This window comes from Uranotaenia lowii, chromosome 2 (genome assembly GCF_029784155.1).
Source record: "Uranotaenia lowii strain MFRU-FL chromosome 2, ASM2978415v1, whole genome shotgun sequence".
NCBI classification, from domain to species: Eukaryota; Metazoa; Arthropoda; class Insecta; order Diptera; family Culicidae; genus Uranotaenia; species Uranotaenia lowii.
Genome location: NC_073692.1, coordinates 116377100 through 116401722, shown reverse-complemented (window position 1 = coordinate 116401722; position 24623 = coordinate 116377100). Strand labels below are relative to the sequence as shown.

Here is a 24623-nt window from a genome sequence, read left to right as displayed (position 1 = left end):
CCCTTTGATAGCTATTTGATTTTGAAAAAAAAATGAGAAGTACGTAACAAGTAGATTATTTTTTTTTTTTCATACTAACTTTAAAGTTCCCAAAAAGTAGAAACAGAAACCAAAACAGTACTTTAAAGCTTTTTTTTTAATAATTGGCTGAACTTGATAAAGAATGAAGTTCCATGGACCTCGAAAAAGCATTTTGAACAGCAAAAAAGTTCCACAGAACTTTTGTACAGCTATATGTGAACTTAGTAGTTCGTTCCTTAAGTGATATTCGAACTTTTGGTTGCTTGGGTTGTTATTTTTCAACGTAAAGCATCAAAACGCATTGAAATTGTATCAGCTATTCAAGTAAAATATTTTAAAATATTTAAGTAATGATTTGAAACATGGAAAACTGTAAATAAGCTTTTTATGGTGTCTAAAAGTACCATTTGCATCACCGAATATTCTGCAAAAAATATGTCAATCTCAAGGGTGAGCGATAAAAAACGGTCTTCAAAAGAAATGTGTAAAATTATGTCAAATTTCTATTCAAACTTGAGGTTCGTTCATCGACAGTTCGGAGTTTACCAAATGAGCTGAAATTTAAGCTTCGATTAAGCATCAATTTAAGTTTCAAAGGTCTTGATTCCAAAACATAGCCCTACTTTTGGAGCGCCCTAATGAACACAATTAAAAAAAAAAAATTTTTAAACCCAGGAATATTGAAAAAAATCATATTTGGAACTCTCTGATGAACATCTAAGTAGGCTTATCAACATGAATTGGAGATATTGAACATTGAATGTTGAATATTGAATATCGGAGTTATCCTTATTTTATACATATTGAAAATTTAAGGCTAAACCTGTGCTGAAGAAACCCTATAAATTTCCCACGAGATTCACTTCCATTATTAGATCTTTTTTTTATATAAAATTTTTGCCTTTTGTTATGGTTCAGAAGAAAATTTACAAATTCTCGAAAATCATACTGTAAACTTCAGCAGAATCTAGAATTTATTTGTTTTCAGATTGAAAGCGAACACATACACATACAGGATCTCAATGAAATTTGACGTTTCTCCAAGAAATTCCTTAAACTTAACACTAAGGATATGATAACTAGCATCGTACACATGCTAAAACCACCAACCCACAGAATGTGTACTTTTTATCCCGTGGAATCGATCTCATAACCGTTAGCTTAGAAGACTTGAACGCTATCCTCTAGGCCACAGGTGGCGTCAACTCAAATTACGTTTAACTTTCCTACATCCTACTCTGTGTAAAACTCTGATTGTGAAAAAATAAATACTAAATTAAGAATTATTAGTTTAAGAATTAACATTCTGATTTATGTTATATCTTTCCTCATGACATTGTTATTCAAAAATCAAGCCTTAAGTACTGTATGATGAGATTTTAAAAATTGAAAATGACCAGTTTTTATCAATCAAGATTTCAAGAAAAATTAAGATTCTTCTTTTTTCGAATCAGTATACAGTTAATTCAACAGAAACATCAATGGAAATAGTTTTAAGAAATAAGATCATTTTTATCATTAGGGGAGAATGAGGATACTTGATCCCTGGGGATACTTGATTCCTTAGCTATATCTCGAAACTGGAATGTCTTACAAAGATCAAATGTTGTAGAACAATGTGCCAAAATGAGCAAAATACCAATACTTGTAGTTTAAAAAATTTTAACAAAATAATTGTTTGAGTAATTGAACTTTGTTTGAAAAATTTCACAAAATGTAACTTGAAGATCTTTTTGCATCACTTTAAAATGTTCCTTACATGGGAAAATTATGAAAAAAATATTTGTTCCAATGTATCAAACGTTCGAGCGTAAAATGAACTTCATAATGCCATATTTTCAAAGCAATGGAAAACTCTCAACTTTTTTCAGAAAAAGTTTTCTAAAATGTTGATTATGGGTACAATTGATCCCCTAGAGTTGGGTACAATTGATCCCCCTTCCAAACGGCTTATTCTTCTTCTGAATTGATAGTTATGATTGCTGATTACGAAATTACTAATATTTATCCAAAAACTAATATTTATCAAACAATTGTCTGAAGAAAAGAGCAAAAATAATTAATTTTCTCTTAATTATAAAAAATAGCGCCTTTAAGTATGCAATGTAATTAGCGTTGAGACAAAGTTATAGAATTTTCTTCTTATGTCTGCTATACATTGTGAAATGAGAACAAACATGACCAAAATAGTCAATTAACATTCTATCTTGGGGTTTTGTTTGATTTTTATACAAGGATTAGGGCTTCCTGAATAAAAGATCAAGTCTCCTTCAATAGGGGATCAAGTCTCCCCTAACTTAAGAAAAATCGCAATTTTTTTACTCCCACGAAAATGCTTCTCGTTCATCAACGGGTTCAAGTATCGTTCTAATTTTTGGAGCACAGAAACTTGAAGTTACAAGCTGTCAGAAAATGTCAAAGACGGCGAGTTGCTAAACTATTTCAAAAAGATATGATGAAAATAAGAAAAGGGGATCAAGTATCCCCACTCTCCCCTATTATCAGTTTTGCCATTTTCGTAATCATTTTTTTCATTTTTTTTCATTTTTTGTCATTTTTGTCATTTTTGTCATTTTTGTCATTTTTGTCATTTTTGTCATTTTTGTCATTTTTGTCATTTTTGTCATTTTTGTCATTTTTGTCATTTTTGTCATTTTTGTCATTTTTGCCATTTTTGTCATTTTTGTCATTTTTGTCATTTTTATCATTTTTGTCATTTTTGTCATTTTTGTCATTTTTGTCATTTTTGTCATTTTTGTCATTTTTGTCATTTTTGTCATTTTTGTCATTTTTGTCATTTTTGTCATTTTTGTCATTTTTGTCATTTTTGTCATTTTTGTCATTTTTGTCATTTTTGTCATTTTTGTCATTTTTGTCATTTTTGTCATTTTTGCCATTTTTGTCATTTTTGTCATTTTTATCATTTTTGTCATTTTTGTCATTTTTGTCATTTTTGTCATTTTTGTCATTTTTGTCATTTTTGTCATTTTTGTCATTTTTGTCATTTTTGTCATTTTTGTCATTTTTGTCATTTTTGTCATTTTTGTCATTTTTGTCATTTTTTTCATTTTTGTCATTTTTGTCGTTTTTGTCATTTTTGACATTTTTGACATTTTTGTCATTTTTGTCATTTTTGTCATTTTTGTCATTTTTGTCATTTTTGTCATTTTTGTCATTTTTGTCATTTTTGTCATTTTTGTCATTTTTGTCATTTTTGTCATTTTTGTCATTTTTGTCATTTTTGTCATTTTTGTCATTTTTGTCATTTTTGTCATTTTTGTCATTTTTGTCATTTTTGTTATTTTTGTTATTTTTGTTATTTTTGTCATTTTTGTCATTTTTGTCATTTTTGTCATTTTTGTCATTTTTGTCATTTTTGTCATTTTTGTCATTTTTGTCATTTTTGTCATTTTTGTCATTTTTGTCATTTTTGTCATTTTTGTCATTTTTATCATTTTTGTCATTTTTGTCATTTTTGTCATTTTTGTCATTTTTGTCATTTTTGTCATTTTTGTCATTTTTGTCATTTTTGTCATTTTTGTCATTTTTGTCATTTTTGTCATTTTTGTCATTTTTGTCATTTTTGTCATTTTTGTCATTTTTGTCATTTTTGTCATTTTTGTCATTTTTGTCATTTTTGTCATTTTTGTCATTTTTGTCATTTTTGTCATTTTTGCCATTTTTGTCATTTTTGTCATTTTTATCATTTTTGTCATTTTTGTAATTTTTTTTAATTTTTGTCATTTTTGTCATTTTTGTCATTTTTGTCATTTTTGTCATTTTTGTCATTTTTGTCATTTTTGTCATTTTTGTCATTTTTGTCATTTTTGTCATTTTTGTCATTTTTGTCATTTTTGTCATTTTTGTCATTTTTGTCATTTTTGTCATTTTTGTCATTTTTGTCATTTTTGTCATTTTTGTCATTTTTGTCATTTTTGTCATTTTTGTCATTTTTGTCATTTTTGTCATTTTTGTCATTTTTGTCATTTTTGTCATTTTTGTCATTTTTGTCATTTTTGTCATTTTTGTCATTTTTGTCATTTTTGTCATTTTTGTCATTTTTGTCATTTTTGTCATTTTTGTCATTTTTGTCATTTTTGTCATTTTTGTCATTTTTGTCATTTTTGTCATTTTTGTCATTTTTGTCATTTTTGTCATTTTTGTCATTTTTGTCATTTTTGTCATTTTTGTCATTTTTGTCATTTTTGCCATTTTTGTCATTTTTGTCATTTTTATCATTTTTGTCATTTTTGTCATTTTTGTCATTTTTGTCATTTTTGTCATTTTTGTCATTTTTGTCATTTTTGTCATTTTTGTCATTTTTGTCATTTTTGTCATTTTTGTCATTTTTGTCATTTTTGTCATTTTTATCATTTTTGTCATTTTTGTCATTTTTGTCATTTTTGTCATTTTTGTCATTTTTGTCATTTTTGTCATTTTTGTCATTTTTGTCATTTTTGTCATTTTTGTAATTTTTTTTAATTTTTGTCATTTTTGTCATTTTTGTCATTTTTGTCATTTTTGTCATTTTTGTCATTTTTGTCATTTTTGTCATTTTTGTCATTTTTGTCATTTTTGTCATTTTTGTCATTTTTGTCATTTTTGTCATTTTTGTCATTTTTGTCATTTTTGTCATTTTTGTCATTTTTGTCATTTTTGTCATTTTTGTCATTTTTGTCATTTTTGTCATTTTTGTCATTTTTGTCATTTTTGTCATTTTTGTCATTTTTGTCATTTTTGTCATTTTTGTCATTTTTGTCATTTTTGTCATTTTTGTCATTTTTGTCATTTTTGTCATTTTTGTCATTTTTGTCATTTTTGTCATTTTTGTCATTTTTGTCATTTTTGTCATTTTTGTCATTTTTGTCATTTTTGTCATTTTTGTCATTTTTGTCATTTTTGCCATTTTTGTCATTTTTGTCATTTTTATCATTTTTGTCATTTTTGTCATTTTTGTCATTTTTGTCATTTTTGTCATTTTTGTCATTTTTGTCATTTTTGTCATTTTTGTCATTTTTGTCATTTTTGTCATTTTTGTCATTTTTGTCATTTTTGTCATTTTTGTCATTTTTGTCATTTTTGTCATTTTTGTCATTTTTGTCATTTTTGTCATTTTTGTCATTTTTGTCATTTTTGTCATTTTTGTCATTTTTGTCATTTTTGTCATTTTTGTCATTTTTGTCATTTTTGTCATTTTTGTCATTTTTGTCATTTTTGTCATTTTTGTCATTTTTGTCATTTTTGTCATTTTTGTCATTTTTGTCATTTTTGTCATTTTTGTCATTTTTGTCATTTTTGTCATTTTTGTCATTTTTGTCATTTTTGTCATTTTTGTCATTTTTGTCATTTTTGTCATTTTTGTCATTTTTGTCATTTTTGTCATTTTTGTCATTTTTGCCATTTTTGTCATTTTTGTCATTTTTATCATTTTTGTCATTTTTGTCATTTTTGTCATTTTTGTCATTTTTGTCATTTTTGTCATTTTTGTCATTTTTGTCATTTTTGTCATTTTTGTCATTTTTGTCATTTTTGTCATTTTTGTCATTTTTTTCATTTTTGTCATTTTTGTCGTTTTTGTCATTTTTGACATTTTTGACATTTTTGTCATTTTTGTCATTTTTGTCATTTTTGTCATTTTTGTCATTTTTGTCATTTTTGTCATTTTTGTCATTTTTGTCATTTTTGTCATTTTTGTCATTTTTGTCATTTTTGTCATTTTTGTCATTTTTGTCATTTTTGTCATTTTTGTCATTTTTGTCATTTTTGTCATTTTTGTTATTTTTGTTATTTTTGTCATTTTTGTCATTTTTGTCATTTTTGTCATTTTTGTCATTTTTGTCATTTTTGTCATTTTTGTCATTTTTGTCATTTTTGTCATTTTTGTCATTTTTGTCATTTTTGTCATTTTTGTCATTTTTGTCATTTTTGTCATTTTTGTCATTTTTGTCATTTTTGTCATTTTTGTCATTTTTGTCATTTTTGTCATTTTTGTCATTTTTGTCATTTTTGTAATTTTTTTTAATTTTTTTTAATTTTTGTCATTTTTGTCATTTTTGTCATTTTTGTCATTTTTGTCATTTTTGTCATTTTTGTCATTTTTGTCATTTTTGTCATTTTTGTCATTTTTGTCATTTTTGTCATTTTTGTCATTTTTGTCATTTTTGTCATTTTTGTCATTTTTGTCATTTTTGTCATTTTTGTCATTTTTGTCATTTTTGTCATTTTTGTCATTTTTGTCATTTTTGTCATTTTTGTCATTTTTGTCATTTTTGTCATTTTTGTCATTTTTGTCATTTTTGTCATTTTTGTCATTTTTGTCATTTTTGTCATTTTTGTCATTTTTGTCATTTTTGTCATTTTTGTCATTTTTGTCATTTTTGTCATTTTTGTCATTTTTGTCATTTTTGTCATTTTTGTCATTTTTGTCATTTTTGTCATTTTTGTCATTTTTGTCATTTTTGTCATTTTTGTCATTTTTGTCATTTTTGTCATTTTTGTCATTTTTGTCATTTTTGTCATTTTTGTCATTTTTGTCATTTTTGTCATTTTTGTCATTTTTGTCTTTTTTGTCATTTTGTAATTTTTGTAATTTCCTCAAGTTCTCCGATTTCTGTTGGTCCTCAGCCTCAGGTGATTTTTAAGGGTTGAAAACAGAATCTTTGAGTTTTCTGAGACAATCAAGTCTGTTTCAAATGAAATTTTGCACAGTGTAATCATTCTTTGAAATTTGATGATGAAATTTGCATCGACTGCCACCCTACTGTATTTGTCTAGAGGTTATATCCGCATAGTTGAGTAATGATGAAGAAACTTATAAGATTTTCAACTTATAACGATTCTCAGAAAATATGTTATCCCATGGAGAGGGATAAAAGACTTCGAACAAAATCCTCCCTTACATGGGTCCATGATGACTTCTAATATTATGATATTGATTTCCGAGAACGGCTCTTTCTGTGGGAGTTGAAACATGAAATCACTTCCACTTTTGTGCACTTGTTTCTTTCCATTTTGACGCCGCCCGGCTTTCAATCATTTATCAACCAACGACGTTCTAAACTAAGCTAGCACTGCTGTCGACAAGTTCATAGAGTACCAGAGGCGTTTTTTTTTTGTTCATGTACTTTAAGCGCTCTTACATGTTGTTGTTGCTGCTGCTGATATTTGCGTTTGGGATTGGGTAAATTACCCAGCAGAACACATCTTGACGCTCCCGTTCTTTCCAGAATTCAAACGAATAGCGGAATGCTGTTAAATATCTTAATCCGGTTTGTATTCTCGAACGGACCAGACGTGGTTTGATTGGAATTAGAAAATGAGAAGATTTGCACTGATTGTTTTGATTTCGGCTTGGGTCCAGCTCGGGTTGGCTCAAAATGGTGTTAAGGGAAGCTGGCGAAAGGGAGCACCCATGGTGATGGCGAATCAAACGACCCTGGTCGAGGATCAACCCGTTGGAACGGGACCGCACATGATGGATTTGCAACGCGGAAATGAGTCCCACAGTGCCTTCGATAAGTTCATGAACAGAACCAAAACCGATATGCCGACTGGCGTTTGCTTCGAGGAAGTTCCCACTATCAGTTTGATCAAACCGATCGGTGGCGTCATTCCTGCAGGGAATGGTGTAAGTACCAACTTTGAACGACGTCAACATTTTCTTTTTACTTTAAAATGTTTTTTTTTTTTTTCATTTCCAAACAGTCGGATCCATCTCTGAGTCGGGTTCAGGTTTGCTGCAAAGGCTACGAACGCAACGTTCACAATTTCCGGAAGTGCGATCCCGTTTGCGATCGTCCTTGCGTAAACAGCCTTTGCGTGGGGCCTAACAGCTGTCAGTGTTATCCGGACTTCGTTAAGAATCAGCAGGACCAATGTGTTCCAACGTGTCCGATTGGATGTGACAACGGGGAATGCAGTCTAGAAATGGGTATGTGTATCTGCAAGGATGGCTTCGAGCTGGACCATAGCCACAAGTTTTGCATTCCCAGATGCACCGGAGGATGTGGGGAAGGTCGTTGCGTGGCGGTGGAAAAATGTGAATGTAACGCAGGACATGTGCCAGATGAACGGGGAAAATGTGTGCCCCACTGTGAGGGAGGTTGTGGGAATGGGGAATGTATCGCTCCCAGTGTTTGTCAGTGCCGGCCAGGTTACGAGCTAGGCGATGAGGGTTGTGAACCTATCTGTTCCAAGTAAGTATTGACAATACTACGTGGTATCGATTCGAATATTTTTTTTGAGGTCTCATTTGCTCCAAAATCTTACAATCCGAACAAATTCTTCTGAACTATATTAAAAATGTGGGAATGTTGGGAATATTGGGAATGTTGGGAATATTGGGGGTAAAACGACCATAACTCCATTTTGCGGTGCGTGCGGGTCCTCAAATAGCCTTCGTATAATTCCTCGTAAAAAAAACCACACAAGATAAGTCTTATTTGGTTCAGAATTTCCAAGTCAGAACATTTTTTTTTTCTGAATTGATTGAAACATGTAAGGAGATGGTGGCTAAAAACAGCCATAACTATATTTTACGAAACGTGTGGTAGCTCAAATGGCCTTCATTCGATTCGTCGGAAAAAAAACCCATAAGATAGGTCTATTTTCGTTCAAATTTTTCTAGTCCAAATCAGTGTTTTTCTGGATTGTTCACAAAATTAGGGGTTAAAAAAGCACTATATCTCCGTTCGTAAGCTTGTCGTGTCCAATCGATTCTGCGGACATTTTCACTTAAGTAAAGTATATTTTTATAGATACAGTCAGTATCATTAGCGCTTTCAGAAAAATTTGTTGCACTGGATTTGATACATGTGGGAGGGAAGATTTTGAATTTCTTCGTGATTTATACACCTTTTTTCCTCATTGTGCGCCGGATTAAATCACTTAATAGAAAATTCTATTCCATCAGTGATATCGATACAAGTTATTCTAAAAACATCTTTAAAACCATTGATTTTATCAATTATGCCAGAACAAATTTGAAATCCTTCTTTAGTAAGTTGGAGTTGAAACATCACGAGGAGGAGTTGAAATTAATTGGAAAATTGGACAATTGTAAAAAGCTTGCAAGCAACAAACTTACATACAATGTACAGTACATTGTACACAACCGAATAATCGTGTTTTTTTAGATCGAATATTCGAAAAGTCTCGAATTCAAAAGGTGATTCAGATCTCATCTTCTACAGTGACTTTCGGTCGGTTCGGTTATTAGAATCTTTGAAGAAATTATCAAATTTTCCAATAAAATACCTTAAACTTTATTTAATTTTTCCTTCGGGATGTTCGGAAAAATCAAAGGGGGGGAGGTGACAAAAGAAGAATTTAATATTTATTCCGGCCTTATTGCTTTACAACATACCAAACTTAGTTCGTCAAAAAATAAATCATCGATATGTCTTCTGAATTACACAAAGAAATTTTTCTGCTGATTCCCTGTGGATTTATATGTTCTTTTAAACGCATTCCGATGATTTTTTCTACTTGACAGAATACGCAATAGTCTATTACCAATTAAAATTCATAAATGTTTTCAGAACCCCAAATCATTTTGCAGATCGAAAGTATGTCATTTAAACCAGGGATGAGCAAAGCGCGGCCGGCGGGCCGCATGTGGCCCTCAAGACTGTGGGATATGAAAATGTCGCACGCTTTAGTCGCACAAAGTGTGCGAGCTTGTGTGGCCCGCGAAGCTATTTTTCAAATTAATTTTTTTTTTTCGACTTTTTTCTCCGATTGTCATAAAAGACTAAACCAACAAAATTTTAAATGTCAGTTATTCAGATTGTTATCTTTTTTTATATATATTTCTTGTGTTCTTCAAAAGGCAAAAGTGCAATTTTATTAATAGGCGAAACACAATATGGATTTTTTTTTTATTCAGTTGACATTTTTTTTGCCGTGTTATTAAACTGTATCTTAAATATTTGAAAAAAACATGAAAACAGACCGGTAGAACAAACTAAAAATCGGAAGGCTACAGATTATCACAGGCATTTCTAAGTCGTTGCTCAAATAAACATGACTCAAAATCAAAAGCGAAATGTGATTTGACTGAAGAAGTTTGGGACAACTATTTTCAGAAATTTCATAGAGAAACCATGCCAAAATGTGTCATTTCACTTTAAAATAAGCAATCCTCTTATCTAAGTTAGATTAACTTTAGGAATCCGATCCCAAAAAAAAAATAACTGAAACTCTCAACGAAATGATTTTACACGGAACTTTGAATTAAAAAATCAGTTTTGTAAGGAAAAATCGGCGCTTCGTGGAAAATTATATTGTGGAAAAATTCCTCGAAGATACAAACAGAATGGAATTGAATAATATAAATTTCAATAACTTTCAATGCTGAGAAGGCCGTGATTTCTGCCTAAACTTAAAATATATTTATCACGCTTTTTATTATCACTGTGGTATTAGACTGAGTCGATTTGGGGTCATTTTTTAATTTCTCGAATCCTGGGGTCTTAAAAGCTTCGTCCTGGTCCAAAACTCATCCATGATTTTTGTAGAATTTTTAAATAACGTTTACATGAGTAAATTTGAACTTTTAGGATTGTATGGGAAAATTTAATGTTTTGTACTGAGAAATCAACATCATTTTTGTTTCTTCTGTGGAACCGAGCAAAGCATCATGCAGTGATGTCAATTAAATTTATGGTTTATCGATTCGAAAAGACATACCCCTGTTAAACAGCTAATAACTTTTTTGCCTAATAAGATACGAAGTTACGATCTTCAACAAAGTTGCTCAGCGGAAAATTCTCTTTAAAAATTTTATAAATTGGCACAAAATTCATCAGCTTGCTCGGTTCCACAGAAGAAACAAAAATGGTGTTGATTTCTCAGTACAAAATATTAAATTTTCCCATACAAACCTAAAAGTTTAAATTTACTCATGTAAACGTTACTTAAAAATTCTACAAAAAATCATGGATGAGTTTTGGACCAAGACGAAACTTTTAAGACCCCAGGGTTTGAGAAATTCAAAAATAACCCCAAATCGACTCAGTCTACTGTGGTATAGCTTCAGACTTTTAAAAGAAAAATATGAAGAAAAAAGCCATCTGTTTGATCAAAAAATGACTTGTCTCAACTAAACGGTTCGAACTGTTATACGAACAAAAAAAAGCATTCAAATATTTGTTTTAAATAAATTAAAAAGGGAAGCTGATGACTGCCCATAGAGGGAAAATGTGGAAATGCTTTTCATACAATGAAAAACCCTTCCAAATGCGATGAAGTAACAGTCAGGTAACTTATGACGGTTTTCTTATAAAACATGGCTGGGAGATTTACCTGGGATTCGAGAAATCAAGATTGAGAACTGGATTTTGGAAGAAATTTGTTTGCAAGTTTGTGAATTTGCTCAACTTAGCTCAACTGTTTATTAAAAGCGGTGCATATAGGAAGGAGTACTCTATAAAAAAAGTTGGCCAGATTCTGTTTTTTTTTGTTTGAAATGATCAAAAATCTTTTTTTCGTTGTTTTTAAGTATAAATACACAACTTATTTTTAACCAAAATTTTGGATTTCAGATGTTTACAAAAAAGTTACAATCATTCAACAAATTTCCATATAAACTAACTAAGATTTACTGATGTACCTCATAAATTCAGTAGGTATTGTCTGATTTTCATTTGAAAAATCGTGTTAAATTTTCTTTCAAAAAATTCAAATAAACAATACATGAATTCGATTTTTCTTTCCTTTTTAAGTGTTTAATTGTAAAAATGAGTAATCATAAAAGAATGACGTTGAATTTTCATACTTCTCTATATCACTATATCTATATCTCTATATCTGTATATCTATATCTTTATCTCTATATCACTTATTAACAATTTGTAAAGCTTTATTTGTAATTTGTAATTTGTTAATAAATTACAAATTACAAATTACAAATAAAGCTTTACAAATTGTTAATAAGTGATATTTTGAATGCAGCCCGCCGAATGGATTTTGAATTCAAATTGGCCCGTTAGTTCAAAAGGTTGCTCACCCCTGAATTGAACGATTGAATGGGGTCAAACCCCAATTGTAAAATGGTTGATAATTAATCTTTAAAAAAAATATTCTCATTCAGAGCTTCTCAAAAAATCTATTCTCCTAAATAATAATTGACATTCAGATTTTTCTCACAACGACATATTGTATTGTAGCGCAATAAACCCAAAATAAATACGAATTTAATTTATCAAATTGATATTTTTGACTGTTAAATGAAGGTAAATAATTTAAATTATATTACATTTGTTTGTTAATGGAAATGACAACTACAAGTTACAGATAATATTTAAGAAAGGCTCCCATACAAAATTATTAGAAATAAACGTCAAAACTTATACAATTTCTATGTGATACTCATGAAAACTGAGACACAGAGAAGTTTTGACTTGAAAATTCGATCCATTACTATAGGTGATCTTTCTCACTAATATTTGAGGGAAATTTCATTCAAAACCAGTGTACAATTTACTTAATATTTAAAAATTGAGGTGTTTCCGTCACTTTTGAACGGATGATCAGAACTACGTGAAATTTGGTTTGTATTATAGATCCTCCGGCTTTAGAAAAGAAGGATCCACATTCAAAATTAACATGAAATATGTCACAGCTCGAAAAGTTTTTAGGTGAATTTAATGAAAATTGGTGAACATGCATAATTTAACACTATGGTCGTAGGAAAGAGGGGGGGAGATTTGGGGGATTAACCACCTCCTCCCCCCCCTAAAAGTCAAGCAAAGTTTTCTTCTATAGACTAAAAATTATAAATTCTTAATCCAATTTCGATGAACGACTAAAGGCCAAAACCTCGAGATCTTATCCCAGGTAAACAATTTAACTTAAGTTTTTCAAAAACTTCCTCACTTGTTGATAGTTTTTTAAAGACTGTACTCGAAAAACGCTATCAAAAGTTATTCACAAAAGAAGTTGATGAATGATATTCGAATTGTCAATTAGATTAGACTCACTAAAGTTGTCTGATTTATTTCCAAAATCAAACAAAAATTTAAATTGCGTGATAACTATTCTGAATTTTGCCTCCAAACGATTTTTTAAAACAAAGTTCATCCAAATAAACTGGTTTACGTGTTTTAATGAAAAAAAATAACAACTTTCGAGTTTTTTTTTCTTCTTGATTTTAATTGAAGAAATTCTAAATTTGCCTGGATATTGCCAAGATTTTATGATGAACTTTGAAATCGAAAGCCCTGATTTTGCAAGGATTTTAGGTTAAATAGCCCAGATTTGCCTGCCCGTATAGGTGCGGAAAATATCTAACGAGCTTAGGTTTGAAAAATTTCCATGTTTTGGATCCAAATTTTAAAAAATCTAAATTTGTTGCTTGTGACAGGATTGTGGAATCTGTATCCAGGTAATTTTTCTTGATTTTCATTTCTGTTCATCATTGAGACAAAATCATGCTTCGAATCTCGGTTTTGCATTTAAAACTAAAATTAGATTCATTTTCCATGTTCAAAATTCATCATTCAGGAATATTAAATTGAATATTTAAAATAACAAACCATTTTTAAGATTTGAAACTTAAAAAAGTACCATAATGATGACCCAGGATTGAAATGTTAAAGTTTCATCATTCGGAATTTTCATTCAGATTCACTAGTTGAATAACGAAATAATAATATAAGAAAAAATTCATATAGAAAATCAAAGATTCAAAATTCAAATAAGGATTTCTGGTTAAGGGTTCTGTCCATTCTATTCATAATTATTGAGAATTTTTGTTTAGAATTCAGATCAAGGAATCGATATTTAATTAGGAATTCAACATTTTTGTTCAGGTTCAAAATGCAGAATTCAGATTCGGAATTAAAATTCAAAATTGCTCAAACCAAAACACAAACCAGGTGAAAACCACTACAGACCGCGTTTGTTTCTGGCCAAATTTGATTTTGGCAACATTTGATTTTGGCAACATCCGAACGGTTTTTTTGGAACGACATTACCATATAGTTTTCGCTATAACAGGACCAATATAAAATTTAAACAAACACAATTAATACGTTTTTACATTTTTGAATGTTGATAAAATATTACAAAATTAACAAAAAAATTAAAAAAATATATAAAGCACTCAAAAATGACGAAAAACATAAAAATTTCAAAAAAATCTAAAATTAATACAAACAAACGAATAAAAATGACAAATAATCTGAAAAAAGATGCATAACGACAAAAATAATATATATGATAGAAATAACTAACATTCAAAACATAACAAAAAAAAAGATGTGTCTAAAATATAAAGAAGAATAACAAAAAATGGTTAAAAGTTATCAAAAAATGATGAAAAACAAAGTTAATAATAATAACAATGGCTTTTTTTATTATTAGGTAAGAAATAGATGATAAAAAAAACGGTCGATTTTTGCAACACAAAATTTTCGAACGAAAATTACAGGGGCATGTGTTAAACAATTTAAAAATGGAATAGTTTACGACAATCGGTTCAGTAGTTTTGATTTTATATCCCAAACAATAATCCGGGTCTATATGACCCCAACCGGCTAAGTGTCCTTTTTTGCTGCCTGATTCCGGTAACCCTATTCGAAAATCTAGAAAAGAGATGTTGTAGAGTTGAACATTTAAAGAAAAGTCAAAAAAATGTCATGTGTCTTGCTTCAAACGTTTCCGAGATATTGCATCGAGAAGGTACAGTTCGGGTCAGATAGACCCTAACCGCAAAAACCACACATTTATTTTCTTTTGATCAAAAGGGAAACATTTTCAAATCCGGAAAAGTAGCAAATTAACAACCCTATTTTTAAAAAAAACTAGCATGGAAGTGTGTGCATTAGAATTGGTTTTAGCAAGGAATGTTTCTTCATAACTTGAACATGAACAAAGGTGCAGTGATAGATATTTGCGATTAACATTGTACTGTCTTACTATTTTTAAATTTATATTCTTAGGTGAAATACTTGGAATGTTAACATTTCATGGTTTTAGAAGCAGTTATAAATTCTAAAATACAAGAGATGTTTTAGGATACAATTTAATATGAGGCCTTCAGAGCAAAAAGGGTATGAGTTCAAAAATAATCAGTTTTGAATTATAATTCACAGCGACTTTTCCTATTTCCGATTTTATTTGGTGAATTTTTCAGATTCTTAGAATATTTGTTACGTTCGAATCTAAAAAAAGGCTCATTAAATGTATGGACACGATAACTTAAAAACGTGATTTCTCGAAAGTAGCTTTTATGCAAATATGCCCCTTTGGCTCCAAGTGCCTTATACGCAGTTATTAAGAAAAGTTTTTAAAATCAATGAAATTAATTAAGGAAATTAAAAAAAGGTTCGTATCTATCGTTACAGCGGATGTTTCAATGGAGTTTGCACCGCACCGGAAACGTGCTCCTGCAAGCCGGGCTACAAGATGGGACCTTCGGAGAACAAATGCGAACCGACCTGCGATCGGCCCTGCCTGAACGGAGTTTGTTCCGGTCCAAATACTTGCAACTGCCATCGTGGATACGTGCTGGATGAGGTGGACCCCCTGAAGTGTCTTCCCCACTGCCCCAACGGATGCCCGAATGGTGTCTGCTCCGGTCCCAATATGTGTCTCTGCAATGCTGGCTACATCAAAGATCGTAGCTTGAAGGGAAGTCAGGCGTGTGTCAAGAGAGTTTAGGTTGGTTCCCCGGATATCCGACCGGAATATGTTTCGTGGAATTTTGGCACAATTTTTGGCGTCTTCAGTAAATGCGATAAGAAATAAAGACAACTGTGTTTAAGTAATTCATAGAAAACCTTTATACCCATTCGAAAGTTCTGCAAAAATAATGATTTTGATAATGACGCTCTCTGTCCGGTTCTCGTTTTGCACACTCTTCGGAATCATTCAAATATTTGCATATCCAGAGCAAGGCTAAGGCAGCGATAAAATTATCAAATTATTGCCTGGTAATAGTGCTTCACCAGTAAGTATGTAGGATGTATGGAAAAACAAACAAATGCAAAGACAAGGGCTACATAATTGAAGCGAGGGAGAGCGGAAAAAAACATTTATTGATAACGAAATTCAGATTCTGCTGCTAGTTTGCTCAGTGAGTGTTCTGTCGTTGTTCATTCAATGCATATATGGAGTAAATAGTAATGTGTTATTATTGTAAGTGGCATTCAAGTTTAACCGACGAAAAGTTCTGGTTTCGGGTGTGGTTTTTTTTTCTAAATCTGGTGCGAGATTAGTGAGAACGTTTGATGCAACGTTGACCTCTTATGAGTGTTCTAGTTTAGTACTTCGGTCTTAATCAAGTGTGAACATTGAAACATACCTAAATGGAAAAAAATAATGATTAAAGTACGATTGCGCATTGGGAACGATCTTCTGAATTTGAAGTGAAGTAGAGTTCTGATTTTAGAATAATAAATAAGTAGGTTACGAATTCATTTCAAAAATGGGGGAGAGAGCACGCAACTTTTTTTTAGTTTTTAACAGAAATGAGTTGGAAAGGCGGTTTGTCGTATATACAGGGTGTTCAACAAGTTCAAATACAAATTGAAATAACGGTAGTTCAAAATCAAGTGGACAGATTGTTTTTGTTTTTACTCAAATAGAAAGGTAATTCAATAATGGTTAATCACACCTTTTGTTTAGGAAATGTTTTACCTTAAACCAATTATATGAGCCTCAGCGGTTTCTCGAGTCCCCCCTACGCGGCACGCTCCTACATTGTTAAAATTTCGATCCTCATAAGAATGCTGACGATTTTTATAGAGAGTCAAAATAGGTTTTCTGTATTTGTTTATTCTCGACAAAATGTATGATATAATATAACCAACCAATTTAATAGAGCTATATTTAAAAGGCACTTTTCATTTTGAGCCAATATTTCCAAAAACCTGTATTATTCTGTTTAAAATGACCTATCAAAATAAACACTACAGTTAAATTAGTCAAAAACTCCGTTAATGACCAATGTTAACTTAATAATAATTCGCTGCAGCCCGCGGCGTAGAGAATAGCCTTCAAGTCTTCTAAGCCAACGGGCATGAGATCGAATCCCGGTCACGGCATACAAAGTACACTTTCTGTGGGTTGATGGTGTTAGCATTTGTAAGATGCTAGCCATCATATTCTTGAAAAGATGTACGCTTAGAGTTAAGAAAAAGGAATCTCTTCGAGGAAACATCAAGTTTCATTGAGATCCTGTATGTGTTTGTGTTCTTTAAAAAAAAAAAAAACAAAGTAACACAGGCACATATTTAATGGTTTTCATCTATTTATAGTGTGCAATTATTCTATGCTCCATCACGTTGATAAGCTTTTTGATGAAATTCAGGTAGCACGTTGCTACTTTTCAAAATTTCACACATAATACGTTCAAATACTTTTTGAATATGATTAAAACGTAGAAAATAGACTGATCACGTGTTTATGGAAGCTAGTGCTCTGTATGAGTTCAGCTAAAGTTTTAACTAAGATTGCACAGTGGTCCAGGACGTAACTTCATTGTGACAAGTAGTGACCGTAAAAGATAACACAAAAATGCTCATCAAACCATGCGCTTTAATCATCTTTAATCAAATCATAAAGCCTGTCATTTTTGCATGATATGCAAATAAAAACTTTCATCCAGATAGAAGATAGAGCAAAACTGTTTTCTACAAAATTGTAGAAAACAGTTTTTGAGACAAATTAATCGACATATGATCGACATCACATACATATGATGATTTGTTATTACTTTTTAAAATTTTGGAAATGTTAGGGTGTGTCGACAAAAACAGTATTCTGTCTCTAACTTTTTTGAAGGAATTCACACAAGAAACATGTCTTATAAGCATTTGTATGAATTCAAAATGCGAACATTTTTCTTCCAGAAAGAAAACTTGTATCAGGATGTGTTCGTTAGTCATCTGGGATTTTTTTAAGCAAAAATTGTACTGAATCAAAGCAATCGAAATATTCCGTTTAATTTATCCACGGTATTTTTTACATATCTCGGATATGGTACGAACCAAAAAAAATTTTTTATGACGGAATTATTAAGTTTAAATATGAAATATATAATCATAAAATTATAGAAGATTGGTTATTTTTTAAACTCGAGAAAAAAAATTCAAATATGTTAAATTTTAATATTCATACATTTCATACATTTAAAGACTTTTGAAAGAGAGCGTCCCCATTTCTCGAATTTTCATCGTTTTATTATTATCATAGATAAGGTTTGAAGCAGTCTTCTGAAAATCAATCAAAACAAACACTCAGGATGCGTTTCCTATTGGAAACATTCAGATTGTATAATGGGATAGCGCCTCTCGCAACTGATTCGCCTGGCTGGTATGCAATCTCGATCAGCGCTCCTATCAGCTATGCAAACCGAGTCGCATCATTCAGAATCATCGTTTTAGCAAACATCGCATATCGGAGATGAGTGAGATACAAACTGATCCATTCTGAATGTAGCTCACTCAGTATCTGCCTAAATTATATGAAATTCAAAATTATTTTTTGCAGGACGAGAAAAATCAAACAGTTGTGCGGGACACCATAAATTCTCAGTAGTTTTAACGTGACGGACGACTGTTTAATAAGAGAACTTGTAAAATTTGAAAAACATGGCGAAAGTGAACATCTTTCCCTCACATACACAACTTCAATTTGATTTTGATCATACTGATGTTAAAAAACGTTATAACAACAAATAAATTTATTAATTTGCTATATATCAAATCAAACAAAATACGCTAATGATCGGCTTCATGTATCACTCACTCACTACCTGATCCATTCACTCCTGATCGAAGACCAACAAGATTCGCCATATGCATTGCGCATTGGTGAGATTCCAATTTGATGATGGTGCTGCACTGTTTTGACAGCAAGCATCGTACGAGGTGATCTGTATTTTAGCGATGAATTGAACGATCGATGATCGGGTAGGTCCAGTAGCAATCAATAACGAAACCCGACCGTTGTACGTTCAGGTGCGAAGTGCAATCAGAAACATTCATTGAAAATGAGTGATATTCAGAACACTGGTTTGAAGAACCTATAGGCTGAATGAAACTGAGATTTCAAAGTAGTCAATGATTCCTTTGAATTCAGCCACAGTATTTGAAAGACCCAAATACTAGTATTTCACTAGCTACTTGCTAGCATCCTCAGTGGGTTATCGTTTTATTATTGCCTGAGTCCATTGGAATGCATTAATAAGCAATTGTATCGAACCCCCTCCTTCCCTTTCCTCTTTGTAAGGCGGAAGGTTTTATAACAATCTCAGAAACATATCTCGTACCCAAACATCTTCACATACAAAATTTATTTTATTCGCTTGATTAATTCTTAAGATATGCCAACAAAACTGTAAAATTTAGGGAACCTCCTACCATATGGATGGTTGGAGTACCCAGATAACCAGAAATCGTTCATTTTAGATTGTATAAGCATCCAGTTTAAATTGGAATTGTATAATTATCATGTTGTAGCTAAACCAAGTTATTTTTTATCTTTTATGGTAACATTTTGTTTGTCGTATAGAAAGATCAATAAAGTTGTTTTGAATCGCAGTAGAATTGTGTAAAGCTCAATATTTAATCCCACTGTACAATTAAGCAATGTTTCATGCTTGCGATCTATGACGACATATTATTTCCATGAAAGGTCGTACAGTAATTGGAAGAACATTGTATAATGGAATTTAAACAATCTGCAGATTGCCGAATTATTTAACAGTACAGTAAATAGCTAGCTAAGATCGCACTGCGCTGAATACTATTATTGATTGTAATAGAATTGTCTATGAAATAGGTTTGAATTGTATATCAAAAAACGGCATCTATAAATAGATTTGGAGTCCGAAATGATGCAGTCAGTGGTATTTTATACGATCAACTGATTTTTAAACGGGACTCTCAACTGTACATTAGACTGAGTCGATTTGAGGTCATTTTTGAATTTCTCAAACCCTGGGGTCTAAAAAGCTTTATTTTGCTCTAAAACTCATCCATGATTTTTTGTAGAATTTTTAAGTTACGTTTACATGAGTAAATTTGAACTTTTAGGTTTGTATGGGAAAATTGAATATTTTGTACTGAAAAATCAACATCGTTTTTATTTCTTCTGTGGAACCGAGCCTACTCATGGTTTATGTGCCAATTTATAAATTTCCTAAAGGAAATTTTTCGCTGAACAACTTTGTCGAAGATCGTAACTTCGTATCTTATTAGACAAAAATGTATTAGGTGTTGAATAGGGGCATGTCTTTCCGCACTGATAAACAATAAATTCAAATGACATCACTGCAGGGTGCCTAGCGAGGTATTGCGTGACTTCTTTTCATGCAATACTTCGCAAGGCTCAAGCAGTGATGTCGATTGAATTTGTCGTTAATCAATGCGAAAAGACATACCCCAGTAAAACAGCTAATAACTTTTTTGTTTAATAAGATACGAAGTTACAGCTTTCGACAAAGTTGTTCAGCGGAAAATTACCTTTAGGAATTTTTATAAATTGGCACATAAACCATGAGCAGGCTTGGTTACATAGAAGAAACAAAAATTATGTTGATTTTTCAGTACAAAATATTCAATTTTCCCATACAAACCTAAAAGTTCAAATTTACTCATGTAAACGTAACTTAAAAATTCTACAAAAAATCATGGATGAGTTTTAGACCAAAACGAAGCATTTTAGACCCCAGGGTATGAGAAATTCAAAAATGACCTCAAATCGACTCAGTCTACTGTACATGAAAAAAATTTGCGTGTTTGTATAAACATGAAATGGCGCCGAGAAAAAATCGAAGGACAGAAATCGGAACGTTGTGAGTTCGAGACTGAGAGAAGATTGACCAACAACATATGCATTTTTAAACCAACAGTTAAAGTTAAGGACGTTCACAAGATGACAATATGCATACGCAGTATTTGGAAATTGGCATTCAGTATTTTTATAACAAGATTCATCAATTTAATCAAAGACACATAAAGTTGTATATGGTTAAATTTTATTCGCAATTCTATTGTATTTATGTTCACGGCGATTCATAGTAAAATGTTAATAAGGAGAATTTAACTGCTTTGGGATACAGTGACAATAAATTGTATTAAATGGTGAAGAAAGTTGTATAAACCTCAGGCTACCTGTAAAAGGAAATTGTAATCAAATTTTAATTTTAAGAAAGTTGTACAATCCTAAGATTTTGTGCAGAGCAAAGTTGCTAAGTTTTATATTTTCAAGGTGAGCAAAATTTGGTCCGAATATTGCCTCCACTTCGGTACGTACAGGCTCATATAGAATATTCTATACAACTTTTTCAGATTGTGCAAAAGTGTGTATATCTCAGAAACAACTAAAATATACAAACCAAAATGTTCACTGGGTATGTACCCAGTATACCCAGTACCCAGTACCTATATGTATATGAGCCTGTACGTACCAGAATGGAGGCAATATACGGATCAAATTTTGCTCACCTTGAGGATATAAATCTTTATATTGCGTTTTCAACAATTTGATAGCAACTTTCATTTGCATAAAATCTTAGGATTGTACTACTTACAACTTTTTATTGCCTGCCTTACAATTTGAATACAATTTCCTTTTGCAGGTAGCCTGAGGTTTGTACAACTTTCTTCACCATTCAATATAATTTATTGTTACTGTATCCCAAAGCAATTATATTTTTCCCATATTACGATTTTACTATGAATCGCCGTGAACATTAAAACAATAGAATTTAATGATTACTGCGAAAAAAATTGAAGCTTATACAACTTTATGTGTCTCTTTTCCCTCAGTCTCGAACTCACAACGTTCCGATCCCTGTTCTTCGATACTTCCTCGGCACCATTTCATGTTGATACAAACAAGCAAATTTGTTCATGTACAGTTGAGAGTTCCGTTTAAAAATCAGTTGATCGTATAAAATACCACTGACTGCATCATTTCAGACTCCAAATCTATTTATAGATGCCGTTTTTTGATATACAATTTTAACCTATCTCATAGACGATTCTATTACAATCAATAATTGTATTCAGCGCTGTGCGATCTTAGCTAGCTATTTACTGTACTGTTAAACAATTCGACAATCTGCAGATTGTTTAAATTACTGTACGACCTTTCATGGAAGAAATATGTCATCATAGATCGCCAGCATGAAAGATTGCTTAACTGTACAGTGGGATATAATATTGAATTTTACACAATTCTACTGCAATTCAAAACAACTTTAGTGATCTTTCTATACGATTAACAAAATTTTATCGCACATAATGAACTATACAAACCATAAACGATAAAATATAACTTGGTTTAGCTACAACATGATGTTTGTACAATTCCAATCTCAACTGGATACTTATACAATCTACAATGAACACTACTTTACGATTTCTGGTTATCTGGAATCGTTTTTCACAGAACCGGATTTTTATTTGCAAACGCCGACTGTATGTGCCACTTTTTTCCATTTTTATATTTTTTTCTTTAATTAAAACTGCTTTCATTTTTGCGACAAAATTCGTCAAGGATTTCTAATTTTGCAATTGTTGACTTTAGATGATTACGATATTACTCAGCATAGGAATTGCATTATTAACAATTATTTACCGATTAAGTTTATCTCAATAAGCGACTTTGAATGACATGTATGAATAGATTGTTTAAATTCCATTATACGGTTTTCTCACAATTACTGTACGACCTTTCATGGAAATAATATGTCATCAAAGAACGCAAACATGAAAGATTGCTTAGTTGTACAGTAGGATTAAATATTGAGCTTTACACAATTCTACTGCGATTCAAAACAACTTTATTGATCTTTCTATACGATTAACAAAAGGATATCGTATATTATGAACTATACAAGCCATAAACGATAAAATATAATTTGGTTTAGCTACAACATGATGTTTATACAATTCCAATATCAACAGGATGCTTATACAATCTACAATGAACACTGCTTTACAAGTTCTGGTTATCTGGGTAGGTACTAGGTACTGACCGGAAAATGGGTGCTACCTCAAAGAAAAATAAAAATTTTTTCTCGCCTTAATCCTTTCTCATGTATCATGTATGTTGTATGTATGTTGGTTATCCACCATGGGTGCACGGATTCAACGTTGTTTCTGCCTGAGTATGTGCTCACATGCATTCTTCACATTATTAAGTTCGACAAATCTCCAATGCAGCGCGTCACCATACCCAGACCCCATGGCTTCGTATGAACTGTTATGGAGTGAATGTATTGTGTTAATGTAGGTTTATTTTGGAAGAACGAGTCATTAGGTGGGCTAGTTTACTTACAGATATTCCGGTTTCCGTGTATAGTGTATATACCTGACCAGCTGGCAACCGATGGAACATTCTTATTATATAGTTATTTATATGAGGAAACACATCTTACCTGTCGGCCGCTTATGGGATTCGAACCCAAAAGTTTTTCTTGCCGATACCGGGAATCGAACCCAGTACGCCTTGCATTCCAAAACCAGACTCACGCCAGCCTATCCGCTAGACCACATCGGCGATTTTTAGGTTGAGTTCACAAATGTTTTTTGAAAAAAAAATCCACTTACTTACTTAATGATCCCGCGCCGATCCTCCGGTGCATAGGGCCGTGGTAAAAGACCTCCACTGTTGACGATCCGGAGCCAGCGTCTTCACCTGGTCCCAGTCAAGATTCTCGTCGACAGTTCGGATTTCAGCGGCTAGGCTTCGCCGCCACGAGTTTCTGGGCCTGCCTCTTCTTCGATGACCTTCTGGATTCCAGTCAAGCGCCTCTCTGCAAATCTCGTTTTCATCTTTTCGCAGCGTGTGCCCAATCCATCTCCACTTACGTTCCCGAATCTCGATTTCTAGCGCCCTTTGATGACACCGGCGATGTAGTTCCTCATTCGAGATCCAGTTGCCAGGCCACCAAGCGCGGATGATGTTCCGCAGGCAGCGGTTTACAAATACTTGCAGTTTTCGCGTCGTCACCGCATATGTGCACCAAGTTTCGCACCCGTACAACAATACGGATTTGACGTTTGAGTTGAAGATTCGGATTTTCGTTCGTAGAGAGATCTGGCGTGACCGCCAGATGTTTCGGAGACTCGCAAACGCAAATCGGGCCTTTCTGATCCGGGTCTCGATGTCTTTTCTGGTACCCCCATCAGGCGTTATCTGGCTACCAAGATACTGGAAGCACTCCACTTTCTCAACTTGCTGCCCAGCTACCATGAAACTGGAGGGATTTCCTGTGTTGATCTCCATCGACTTGGTCTTTCCGACATTGACTTTGAGAACTGCTGCCTTGGAGCTTTCGGTGAGCTTTAGATCTTTTCATGCTTTCCAGCTTTAGATTTTTTCATGGGTTATGAAATAACAACATCAGAAAAACTTATTGATTTTGCAGGCATGATCAGTTTTGAATCGGTAGTCCACGATTCAACACAATTTTTTCAAATCCTTTAAAAATCATCGCTGTACCAAATATTTGTTTTTAATTATAAAAGCTTCAGAGCAAAATAAGAAGGTGACTCAAAACACAACATTTTTTTCTACTTCTTATCAATTAGAAAAAAAAACAGAGAATTCAAAAGGGCATAACGTAGTGGCAAAAAAACATA

The 24623-nt window shown here is 32.0% G+C and overlaps 1 protein-coding gene across 1 annotated transcript in view; it reads left to right on the top strand.

The window, feature by feature from the left end:
• The window catches only part of LOC129741796 (fibrillin-1-like), a 51167-nt gene that overhangs the window by 12464 nt on the left and 14080 nt on the right, over nt 1–24623 (top strand). Inside the window, exons 6-9 of the mRNA XM_055733585.1 lie at nt 7334–7648; nt 7726–8216; nt 15369–15678; nt 22944–22995. Of these exons, the coding sequence (XP_055589560.1) occupies nt 7334–7648; nt 7726–8216; nt 15369–15678; nt 22944–22995 (1168 nt within the window). The remainder of the gene's footprint in view (nt 1–7333; nt 7649–7725; nt 8217–15368; nt 15679–22943; nt 22996–24623) is intronic.